General features: G+C 47.2%; 1 protein-coding gene across 7 annotated transcripts in view; it reads right to left on the bottom strand.

Annotated features, from left to right (window-relative positions):
• Tmem131l (transmembrane 131 like) overlaps positions 1-12783 on the bottom strand; it is a 172403-nt gene continuing 159620 nt past the window's right edge. For 5 of the 7 annotated variants that reach the window (XM_071614593.1, XM_071614591.1, XM_071614596.1 and 2 more), the window contains 5 exons: positions 11798-11880; positions 4276-4396; positions 3061-3152; positions 1750-1889; positions 1-1106 (listed from right to left, as the gene is read on the bottom strand). In XM_071614593.1, the coding sequence (XP_071470694.1) occupies positions 831-1106; positions 1750-1889; positions 3061-3152; positions 4276-4396; positions 11798-11880 (712 nt within the window). In that variant the 3' untranslated portion in view covers positions 1-830. The remainder of the gene's footprint in view (positions 1107-1749; positions 1890-3060; positions 3153-4275; positions 4397-11797; positions 11881-12783) is intronic. The other 2 variants (XM_071614595.1, XM_071614594.1) reach the window with 1 other exon arrangement.

Genomic DNA, 12783 nt, shown 5'->3' on the forward strand with positions numbered 1-12783 from the left:
TAAAAATAACAGATTTTTATTAAAAGTTAAAAACGTCTTCCAAGTTTACACACAGCAAATAGATGATTCCACCTCGATGCACTTCTAACATCAACGACAAGCAGATACAAACTGGTCTGGCAAAACATGCATTATGACCTAACAACCCCTAAATACTTGAATTCAGGCTAAGCCTGCTTCCTGGGAGGGCAACTGAACACTTACCAGAATGTGCCCGGCTGCTGTCCTTGCCCCAGTGACTGGCCTGGTGGAGGGGCAGGAACAGTCCCGGCCAGAGCAGGGGGCTGAGGAGGGTTGCATGAGGCTTTCTGCTTTACTCCGGCAGCCCCAGGGAGAGGCCAGCGTTCCTCCAGCCCTGAGCAGTGTCCATCAGGCAATGCTCGACCCTGGCTGCACGTGACAATCCATGGAGAACTTTTGGGAAAATCCTGATTGCCTGAGCCATAGACCAATTAAGTCGGAAATTCCGAGAATGTGCCCCTCCATGTTCTGAAAGCTCCCTGGGCGCTCAGGGAGGGGAAACCCATGCAGTCACTCGTTCTCAACCCTTAACCTTCTTAGAAGTCTCCCTTGTTCTGATTTAAAATGCTGGCCATGCCTGACACATTTGTTGGTCTGTGAAAGTCACGACATTTTGATGGTGAGTCTTCTTCCACTGATTTATAAAGGGTTTACAAAAAAATAGAGCACCCGGATTTCATAAAAAAATTTATTTTCATATAAAAGTGCCAAAATATCCGCCAATGTCACAATCTATCTCAACAACCAGTTTACGCTAGTAATCAAAACACAAGCCTTTTTATTCACATTGTTTAAAAATCCAATTCTTTTCACACATTCCCACAGTAACTCGAGTCTCTGGACAGTGGGAAGTTGGCGTTCCGATTTGCTGTGGAAGTCCATATGTCCAGGTTCATGTAGGCACGGAACGGGTTGAACCCTGGGTAGTACTCCTTGCAGACGACCGCCTGGCTTTCCAGGTGGGCTGAGTGTTCTGGGGTGGGGCTGACCGGGCAGCAACTTTCATACACATCGCTCTGCGGGGCCCAGATAGAACCAAAAAGTCCAGACATTGGAGACAAGCTTCGGGTGCTGGTGAGGTAGGGCTGGGGTATAACAGGAAGGAAGGAAAGGTTAAAGCAAAAAGAAGCTGCGGAGAGGCAACGTCAAGGCTGAATAAGCACCCGAGGACACCGCCACCCACCAACCCTGATACCTGGAAATTACTTTCTACTCCATTTTGCTCAAAGAGGATTGCTGTGAAATCCTCACCTAACTGGATAAGCTTACTTGCAATCTAAGGAAGGACTCACAGCCAAATGCCCTCCATAAATTCATTTTAAAAAAAAAAAGGATAAAATGTGGTGAAAAAGAAGGTGTTGGGCCCTATCGCTGACCCCAACCCCTGACCCCAACCCCTGACTGACCTTCCTGGGACTTTCACTGCATCTTACCACAGTGAAAAAGGGCAGTGAGGACACATAAAGACAGCTGTGTCACACGGGGCCTTTCTTGCCCAGTGACAAGAGGTCATCTACGACCTCTGCCTGATGCGGTCTAAGAGGACTTTTTCAGTGGGGGAGGTCAGAATGTCATGCTCTGCAGGTGCCCACCTGTCTGACCACGTTAGCCTCCTCCAGAGGGTGGCCAGAGGGGGCTTCTGTGATTTAAAACTGGCCAAGCTTTGGCTGAACTGAACGCTGCGCTAAAGGATTAAAGAAGGATTAAATGACCCAGAGCTGCCCCTACCGCAGAGTTGACGTAACTGGCGTGTCCCCAGGCGGAAGGCACGTTGGGTGGGGTGTTCCAGGTCGACTGAGAATTGTGATCGATAAAATTGGTCTGAACTTCTGCAGGACAAGGAAAGCCGTTGGCGTAATTCATGTTTTCTACAAGAACAAGAGACAGCAACACGGGTGAACATTTTCATAGAGAGAACTGAATTCTCAGTCTGAAGCAAAAAGATGTCAAGGTCTTACTCTACTGCCAAGTGAAAGACAAACGTTACTTAACTCTGTGTGGACGGACCAGGGGGTCATTGCACTGTCAGTCTCAAGGTTAAACCTGTCTATGAGACACACCACCTGTGGAGCCCTCCGTGGGGAAAGGCTTCTTGGGTCCTGTTTTTCTGTATTTGATGGTAGTCTTTTCAACACACAAAGCACACTTCAAATATTACCATAGATTTGAACAGTGACAAGATTCGTACCAGTTCTTAAATGGTTCTTTTTTTAAAAAAATATTTTTAGTTGTACATGAGCATAATGCCTTTATTTATTTTACTTATTTTTAGGTGGTGCTGAGGACTGAACCCAGTGCCTCACACAGGCCAGGCAAGCACTCTACCACTGAGCCCCTTAAACATTTCTTTGCTATTTGTTTTTGGTGATGCTGAGTTTCACTGTAGGAAGTGCTCTACCATCGAGCCACACTCCTCCAGTTAAAAAAAAAAAAAAAAAAAAATTATCTGCTGTGCCTGTTTCAGCCACCTGCCCATGAACCACAAGGCCTGGTAAAGCAAGTGGGAGCCAACTACTTAGGAAGAAAGTTACCAAAGCACCCCCTTGTGGTTAGCAAAGAGCACTGCGTGTCCCCACAGCCCTTCCTGGAAACGGCAGCTCTAGTAGGAAAAACCATGATCAGGCTGTAATCGAAAATCAGAGCATTTTCCAGGTGATCAGGGAAATCCCACACCTCTTCCTTATTATGACAGATGCCTCAGACCCCACGTCTACAACTGTCCTTGATTTCCTTGCTAAGCTCCTTTCCTTCCTTTTGTAGCACCACCCCCCAGGGGCAAGTCCCTCAGGGCCTGGAAGAACAAATAAATAGGTTCTATTTCATATGGGACCTGCCTCCCTATAAACAAAACAAACAGCAACAACTAGGGCTCCAGCCGTCCAACAAACCATCCATCCTGTTTGGGCCACATAAGTACAAATGACCCAGTTCTACCTTATTTAGAGAACTAAACAGAATAGGGTAACATGCAGAAGCCCCCAGACTGAGAATTTCTGAGGGCCACGTAAGATAATGTCACTGGGATGTTCCAGCTTTTACCTTCTGGAAAGGCATTGTAATCATTCAGTTCCAACGGGCAGTACACACTGGGAAACTGGCCCTCACAAGTCGCGCTCCAGTCGATGAAACTGCTACGAAACACAAGACGTCTAGTTTCAGAATTGGGATGAGAATAGTCAAGTGGAAAAATCAAATAGTCAAAGAGGAGAATCATTTTATTTCCCAGCATCCTCATACCTGCAAATTCCCCAATTTAGGAAAATAAAAGATGATACTTTCTCCAGTCACAGAATCTAAGATTTACTGAATAGTCATTGCCAATGACCTGCCTTCTGCAGGACGGATGGCACTGGCAAGGTGTGCAATTCTTTTTTTTTTTTTTTTAACTTTTTATTGTTGGTTGTTCAAAACATTACATAGTTCTTGATATATCATATTTCACACTTTGATTCAAGTGGGTTATGAACTCCCATTTTTACCCTGTATACAAATTGCAGAATCACATCAGTTACACATCCATGTCGGGTCCAGACAGACAAAGAGTCCAAGGCCAAGGCTTTATTAGCCCCGCAAAGAATGACTCTTACACACACACACCCAGAGGACTCAGCTACTGAAATGTCCTCCTCCCGCTCCCAGCAGGACCAGCTCAGGGCAGTCACCCCTATAAACACTGCAGCTCACAATATGTTGATCACGGTTGCTGAGTGGCTCTCGTCACAGAAACGAGACAGCAAAGGCTGTTGTAATATGCTGACCCCAAAACCTTCCATGGGTTCTGTGATCAAACAAAAATATCAACATTGTCTCAAGTTTCCCAAATTGAGTGACATTCACACCAAACGGTGAATTTAAGTAGTATTGTGTCAACTACTTTTTGACATTCAATTTCTTTGATTCTTTCAAATTTAAAATGTGTTCAAGAGTGATGCTCTGGAAAAATGGAAGTCTCTTGCTGAGGGGGCAGGGATGGAGCGTGTGTCTTTCAAATTTGCCTCACGTATGAATAGGTCACTATTTCAATTTAAAAAAAAGGAAAGTCATGACAGGGCCACCAGCTTTTACTCCGGTTTCTCTCAATGCCTGGCTTCTTGTTTTCTAACACCACAATTCCAAAAGGCAGGAGAAGACACACAGCTTTAGTCCCCTGAAGTAGCAGCTGCCCCCTAATATTTATAGGGACTTCCTAGCAGACAACTCAGATTCCAACTGGGAGCCCTGGGCTCAGTGGGGTGACAGCGGGGGGCAGCGCACCTGCTGTGGACCGGGGCGGGCTCCTGCAGCACTCCGGGTGCCCTGTTCTCCAAAGCGCAGCTCAGGCTGTTTGTCAGACACACTGGCTGTGGGGGCCACAGGTCTCCGGGTGGGTATAGACCTACAGAAGAGAACAAGGTCCTCAGTCCACCTCTTCCACTCAGCCCTGGGTACCCCTCCTCTAATACCCAGTTCAACGTGTCTTCTTTCCAGAAAATACTACCCCATACCACCCACGCATACTGACTACTTGTGCCTTCCCAGACCTCTTCTGGGGTCATTTCAGGATACATGCTGAAATATAGCAGGTCACTTTAATCTTTGCTTCAGGTGGTGCACGATTACCTCCCGACCTGGATGACAGCGTGCGTTCACTACTCAGCAAGTATGAGAGGGCTCACTTTCTGTAAGGCCCCAATACAGATACCAGGAAGCAGCCATGAACAAGTGCATTCAAGTGAACAGAGATAAATGGCAAAGAAAAAACAAGCACGGCATGGCAGAGGTCCACAGACTATGATGACAAACAGCAATTTTAATTAGGACAGTCAAAGGCCCCTCTGAGGGCACATCCCATTGCAGATGTGCCAGAGGACAGGGAGGGAGTCACTCAGGTAAGGGGAATCACATGCCCCACAGTGGGGACAGTCTACAAAGGCCCTAAAGCAGTGTGCCCGGTGAGTCTCCAGAGAAAGGGGACCAGTGTGGCCAAAAAGAGGGTGTGAGGATGGGGGGTGAGGCTAGAGAACTGACTGTGAGGACACAGCTTGTGGCCCCTTGAAGCATCTGGGCACTGCCTTTGAGTCTAATGGGAAGCCACGGAGGTCCTGGGCAGCATGGCTGCAGGACACAAGGCCCCACAGGGTTCTCCCATTTCTGTGGAAGTGCTGGTGGCCTCTGTTCTGGACCATCTTTTCAAGGATTTTTGCTAAGCGAAACCCTTGGGGAATGTAGGCTCTGCCTCTGGAGCAAAGGGCAGGCAAGATTATTGCCTCTTACAAGATCTGGGTTCCCTAAGCTCAGGCTCCTCTCCTGTAACACGCCCCCACCACACGGAGGCATCCATCTGGGCTGGTGATGACAGCTGGCGCCAATAGACGGATGCCTGTGTAGCTGGCTTGGCCTTACCTACATTTCTGCTTTATGGGAATTAATGGACGCTGTCCCTCTGGGTAAACTTGGTGTCCACTCTGCCATCTGAGGCAAAGCTGCTGGCTCAGTGGGGCCCTCCATTCCCTGAGGTTCCCCAGATGGATGGCTCACTCATGTTTGGGTTTAGCTGAAACCTCGTGTCTTCACAATAGACTTCACAGCGATTGTCCTAACAGTTTAGCCTGCTACTTGAAGCCACAGACTGGCAGATTAAAGCCATAGACGACAGAGTGAGGGGTGCCTCAGTCACCTGGCCATTTGGCCTCTGGGCAGGGGGCAAGCAGGGCCCTGGGAAGCCGACTGCATCTGCTGGACCATGCGAGAATCCTCATCACACAGGACAAATATTTCCTGACATCTAGGTGCTTTTATGTTCATCTCAAAACAAAATTCTGAACTCAGAACACGGCAGGTACTTCTCTGTTATCTTCTAGAGCGGGCAGACCTGCTTCTTTCATCCAGCCACCTTCCCTACTGAAATACGGAGGGATACACATCACCACAGGGAAAGCTGCTCATCACCTCCATGGTTTGGGATGGAAACGATGCTTTTCTTTTGTTCCACCTTTCAGATTCAACACAGAAAGAAGCCCTTAGGATGCAGTTATCCTACTGACTTCTCCAGGAAGTAAAAAGCAACTGATACGGGTCTTCTGCAATTTGCTTAATTATCAAAAAAAAGTTTGCGAGCAGAAGGCTGATGTTTAATTTGAAACAGGTGCTTAGGTCATGGTATTTGTGAATTCTTTGTCTTTTGCTCCAAACAAGACAACGAATAAATGGCAAGTGTGGATGACTTCAGGGTTTTTAAAACATGTGTTCCAGTTTCAGCCACTATTATGATAAGCACATTTGAGATTGCAGCAGTAAATTACAAACATTTGTTGTAATTTGAAAAGAAAGAGATGTTAGAAAGTTACATATATCTCTAAATTCTGTTCATTTTGTGACATAAATTTACTGGACAGAAACAAAGGTCCAGTTTTCTAGTTAACCCCCAGTATCTTTTTTTTTTTTTTTTTTTTGTAGTTGTAGATGGACAGAATGCCTTTATTTATTTTTTTATGTGGTGCTGAGGATTAAACCCAGTGCCTCACACATGCGAGGCAAGCGCTCTACCACTGAGCAGCCTAGGCCTGCAGTTAACCCTTTGATGCGGTGAAGAAGCATAAAGACAAGATACCAAGATTGATTTCATGTCCAATATACCTATTTTCACGTGTAAATCCACATTTTTGGATGATAACAGGGATTTTTCTCCTGGAGAAAGCAGCTGTTGTTGACTTTTTCAAAAGTCTTGGAACGTTTGCTATTTTAAAATTTTGTCATTCTTCGACAGAAGGAGCAGATTGCGTAGCAGCTAACCCTGTAAACGCATGCTTACATTTAATCGAAAGAATGGTCAAAGCAAGCCCAGTTTGAGTCCATGATGGAACCCTATCCACCTTCCCAAGATGAGAGGCTGCTGTACTATAGTTTTATTCACCCTTTTTTTGTGAAGTCACATAGCACAGTAGAGTTAGTTTTCCATGTGGCCAACCTGGAAGAAAAGTAGCACGAATAGTTTTTTTAGTTAAGAAGGTGTGATAGACCCTAGAGTATGACCTGCCTTCGACTTTGGTCATACAGTAGAAAAAAAAAAAAATTAGAAGTTTCTATATAACTCCTTCTTCCTAAGAAAAAGAAACAAAAATGTCTTATGTAGCACCATTTGACTCTTTTGGAATTTTAGATTACATAGTCCCATTTTTTGAAGTCATAAGTAAGTAACTCTTTTTCTTCAACCCAGATGGGTACTTGGATTTATTTTTCTAGGTGGTAGTTGTAACACTAAACTGAAAAGACTTGGACTCAGGGTAAATTTCCCTGGTTGGAATTGGACTTTCTCATCAGCAAATGGTTCTATCTCAGAACCAATATTCCCAATCCTGTGGTTGTTCCATTGTAGATTTAGAAATTCAGGATCTGAAAAAAACCTCAAATAAAAAAAATAGTTCCAATTAAAAAAAAATAAAATAAAAAGGACTCTTTGGGACTGTGAAATGCAGAAACAAATTTTGGTCTCTCATTATACTTCCAGGCCACTGAACTAGAGGCCCCCTGTTGGGGCCCATTCTCTGCTCAGACCAGGTGGAATCTAGCCACCGGTGGAGTCTGCCCCACCCAGACTGCCATCCTTACTGCTGGGTCCACCCCCACAGAGGGGAGGACTGCACGCTTCCACTGTGGCCACTAGCTACCGTGGCCTTCCGGACTGTGACCACTGCTGACCACACTGGAGACACGGTCTACCTGCGCTCTGCCTGACAGAGGTCCCACCCGAGGAAGTCCAACAACTGTAAACGGCACTCTCCTTCCAGGACTACGCAAGTGCCCCAGGATTGTTCTTGTGAGGAAGCCAGGCAGGAACTTGGCCTCCCTCCCCAAAACAGAGATTTGCTCCTTGGGGGTAAGTCTGAGAGACCTCTGAGTATTTGAAGAAATACCACCAACAGATGATGCAGCCTACATATGACGATGCTTACTCAAAAATGAGGCTGCCCTGGGGAAAACTTCCTGCTCCTAAACATGCTTGAGTAGTAATCACTATGAGACAAAGTCCATCCGACTAGAAAAGTGGCATTAGCTGGCTGCGGTGGCACATGCCTATAATCCCAGAGGCTTGAGAGACTGAAGTGGGAAATCATTTAAACCCAGGAAGAGTTTGAGGTCAGCCTGGGCAACACAGTGGCACCCTAACTTTAAAAACCAAAAACCAAAGGTGGTATGACATTTGTCCTTGGTACTGGCCAGGCCAAAGCGATCAAAGATACCATGTTGACCCTGGAAGGTATCTCTCTGCCCAGAGATGTCAGGGATGATGGGGTTGCCCTCCTGCAGGCCAAGGGGGAATCTGTGCCATCATAAACATACTCTGCTATACCAGAGTACCACCTCCTGCCAAGGGGAAGGCCAATGCAGAAATGGCTTACAGAGCAAGCCACCTGGCTTCCTAAGGAGACCTCGGGGGTTTATGGGAGTTGTTCGGCTGGATGGGGCTGGATTCTCTGGGGCACACTGAAGTCAAAACAGCAGGGTGGTTTCATTCTGCTGCTTCGAATCCTGTTGATAGCAGCTGCTATAATGTTGTAAGTGACAAATCAGACAGACTTGATCCCACCTTCTGTTTAATTATGATTTATTAAGAATTGCTGGGGCTGGGATTGTCGCCCAATGGTAGAATACTTGCCTAGCACATGTGAGGCCCTGGCTTTGATACTCAGCAACCAAATAAAAATAAATACACAGAATAGAGATATTGTATCCATCTACAAATAATAATAAAAATCAAAAAGAATTGCTAATAGAACAATGCACTCAAGAGAAAATCAGGAGCCAAGGCTACACACAGAAACAAGAAGTGTGCATATCATAAGACAAGTCTCTATGCTTCTGTACTGTGTGCCAACAGAAACCCCTTGATTCTGGCCTATGTTTCCAAGAATGCTTTTAGGCAAAGCCTCAAAGATAAAGGAAATATCTGCTTTTGGAACAAGGGCAAGTATGCTTAATGTCTACTAAAATAAAGACAATGCCTCCTGCCCATGGTAAAAGACTCGGGTTCCCTGAGTTCAGGGTTCCTTTCCTGTCTGTCACCCCCATGGCACTGGAGGCAAGGAGAGCGGACATGAACATGCTGATGCTCATGCAGCCTCCTGGGCTAGCCTTCTGTCTTGGACCCAGGTGGCTTTTGTCTTCTGCCAGCTCATACAAAATGTCAGCAGCTAACTTGTGAACTTGAAAGTAGCAGAAGAACCTCAGAGGCTTTGAGGTTCTTGCCAGTGATGTGATCTGACTTGTGTTTAGCACAATCATTCCGGCCTCTGTGTTAACAATGGGGACAGGGTAGAAGCAGGGAGACCTGTTAGGAAGTTATTGTGATCCTACTAGTGGGAAGTAAGGATGGCCTGGATAACTATGGTGGAGGTGGTGGGCAGTGACCAGATGCTGGGGTGTCTGGAAGGTGGCCTGCTGACAGAATAAGACTGCAGCATATCTGAGACACAAGAAAGCAAAGTCCAGGATGACTCCTAGACTTGGGACCTGAATAATCAGAAAGATTGGAAAACTATAAGGAGAGCAGTTCTGAGGGAGATGATCAAGTAATGGGGGTACCTGCTGGAACCCCCAGAAAAAATGTCAAACTGACAGTCACTGATGATGCCAGAGTTCCAGAGAGACCCAGGTGGCAGACACAAATGTGGGAGTTCTCAGGGTAGAGAGTGACACTTAAAGCTTTGAAAATAGGTGAGATCCACAAGGGCTACAGAGATGATGGTCTGGAGGGCCGTGATCATGAGAAGAGGTGAGGAGGCGCTGAATCAGGAACCTACAGCATGTGACACGGAGACCAGAGTCAGAGCTGCCCAGGGACTTAATGGGGAAACACCAGGGACCAGCAGCAGTGCTCCAGTGGAGAGGAGGTGCAAGAGCTGGGTTGAGGACTTCTACGGAGCACAGGAGGCAAAGAACCTGAATTGGCAGGCACCGGCCGTTCTTTAGAGGAGTCCCCTAAGAACAGGAGCTGAGAAGTTGAGCAGCAGTGACTGAAATGAGTGGGGAGAAGGGGTCTGGGCTATTGCTGGATTCTTACGGCATATTTGCGAGCACATGGGAGTGACCTGTGAAGACAAAACTGATGAGAAGTTCGCGACAACAGCCTTGGACAGGAGAATGGCACCAACAACTCCACAGGCTGCAACAGGAGGGGAGCAGAGAAGGGAGCGAGGTGGGGCGTGTGGAGGGGGTGTGGGAGCTTCCTGAAAGGTTTCGAATTGCTTTTCTCTTTCCAGTAAGACAGAAAGCAAGATCGACCAAGAGAATGAGACAGAGGCAACGAAGTGTCAAGACAGGGCTTCTGCAGCTTGACTGCAAGGAAGGGAGAAGAGTCAGGGAAACCACTGCACCTGGGGGTCAGGGCACTTCTGCCAGATGAGAAGGGAGGTGCAGAGCTGGGAGGGACGGGCCAAGACTCTGAAGGCAGAAGACTGTAGGCAAAAGCTGTTTTTCTGTGACTTCAGGACCTAACTAGGGATGGTCACAGCTGACCAGGTGTAATAGGTACCGGCTATGAAGGAGGAGCGGGTTAAGGCACTGGGCACTGGATCACAACAGCAGAGTACATACACATCCCCCTAGTTGACAATACAACCAGAAACTGAGTACAGTAAAGGGTTTCTGGTTTTGGTTTTGGTGCCAAGGAGTGAAGCCAGCATGTGCTCTTCTCGAGCTACACCCCCAGCCCCAGGTGTCTGTTTTGAATTTTTAGTTCCCTGCCATTAATCAAATCCTCTCTTTCCTCAATTACCTCATAGGAACAAATATAGGACCATCTAAACCTCCCCTCTTCTTGCCTTAGCAAATTACAAACCATTCAATTTTAGATTTCCCTTTTATTAAAAACATTTACTTTACTGGACTCGTCATTTGATCCAATTTACAAATAATCTGTTTCTGCTGCTAATGTGACAAGTGGAAAACATATTCAAGGAACAGCACAGAGGCACTGTATTTCCAAATAAAAATTCTCCAATGGATAGAGCAGATTTTACATCCAGCTTTCATGTGTCTGAGCAGAAGGAAGCATGTGCATTAAAGCTGAATGACACCAGGAGTATCCTGTCAGGATCCCTGACCCTGATCTGGCAAGGAAGAAGCCCCAGAATAAGAGGAGACTAAAGGCACAGACAAAGAAAGGTGGAAGAGCAGGGTCAAGGAGAGGGAAACCAAGGGGCGTCGGGAATGAACCCCCCGTTGGAGGAGAGGTTTCCTTCTGCCCCCCCCCCCCCACTCCCACACTCCAAGGCCTCCGTCCCCCCCCCACATCTTGGGGAGCTCAGCTCTTAGCTTCAGGCCTTGTGCAGGAACAAGGCTGGTCACCTGGGCACTGAGGCTAGATTAACAGGTTTTCATACAGTGTGAGTGGGGGGCAGGAAAAGGAGAGGGCCAGGGAAGGGGAAGCAGGGAGTGTGGAAGCCTTGCCCCTGGCCTGCTCTCCAAGTGGGCCTCACTTCTCTTGGGCCCTTCTGTTCTCTCTCATCTCTGACTAGAGCAGGGGACCCCGACAAGGGGCTCCGACTGTACCCAGCGGTGGGGCTGGAACAGCTCTGCCTCAGCTGCACAGAGAGGGTTTAGTGCAGAAGGTCAGAAGAGACCACAGCAAGGCAAGGGCAGAGGCCCTGATGTCGCCCGCCTGCAAAGCTGGCGCCTCCCCCGTGATTCCAAGTGTACCTTGGAGATGCCACCCCACCCCCACTCCCACTCTGCCCCCCGCTTGGTCTCCTCAAGTTCTCCAGCCAGGAAGGCAGGCCCCAGGGGTACTGTGCCTCACCTTTGTCTTCTTCAGCACCTGCGGGTCCAGCAGGAAGGCCGGGCTGGGAGGGCTCTGGGTACTGTGGGACGTTACTCACGTCTCTGTGGGGCAAGCAAAGAAGGCACTGCTGAGTTTTCTGTGTAAGAACATTGAAATTTCATAACCAAGCCCAACTGAGGTTTTACATGAATTCTTTCTCTCAAAAATATCATGTAGACAAAAAGGTACAGCAGAGCTGAGAAGAACTAAATTCCCGAGATCTTGCCAAGTTTTGCTTTCATGAAACCATACAAATTTAACCAAAGTGACTAAGGCCACCTGCCACTTCGGTCTGCCTCCTGCCAGGCAGCAGCAATTCTTAGTCCAGAGCTGACTTTCTACCCCTAACTGAAAGTTCATGGCGCCTTCCTTGGCCTGGCCGATAGCTGCGTTTCCTTCTTCACATCACCCATCTAGTTACATCCCTCCGTCCTCAGGAGGCAGATGCCCAGGAAACCTGGTTACACCTGCCACTCTGAAACTCTCTCCTGGTTTACCCTGTTCTCTCAATCATTAAAGGTCCATCAGCCCTCCAAATCCACAGGTTCCCATCTGTGGATTCAACTAACCACGGGTTGAAAATATTTGGAAGAAGTTATACTGTTGTTGTTGAGGGTTATGCAGGAAGATGCTCAGGCATCACAAGGCCTGTGATGGCTATGCCTGTCCTGAATGCGTGCAGACTTTTTCTTTGTCACTATTCCCTACACAACACGTTCCAACACCTGTTTACAGTGCATTAAGTTTTATAAGTATCTAGAGGTGATTTAAAGTGCACATGAGGATGTGCACGGGTTATATGCAAACACGCACCATTTTATCTTAAGAGTCCAGAGTATACACAGATTTTGGTGTCCACAGGGGAGTGAGTCCTGGAACCAATGCCTGAGCACACAGAGAGACAGCTAGAGTTGTTTATACTTGTCCAATGCTGCAGAACAAATTATACAGAGGAGTTGCTAATG

The sequence above is a fragment of the Marmota flaviventris genome, chromosome 7, assembly GCF_047511675.1.
Source record: "Marmota flaviventris isolate mMarFla1 chromosome 7, mMarFla1.hap1, whole genome shotgun sequence".
Lineage (NCBI taxonomy): Eukaryota > Metazoa > Chordata > Mammalia > Rodentia > Sciuridae > Marmota > Marmota flaviventris.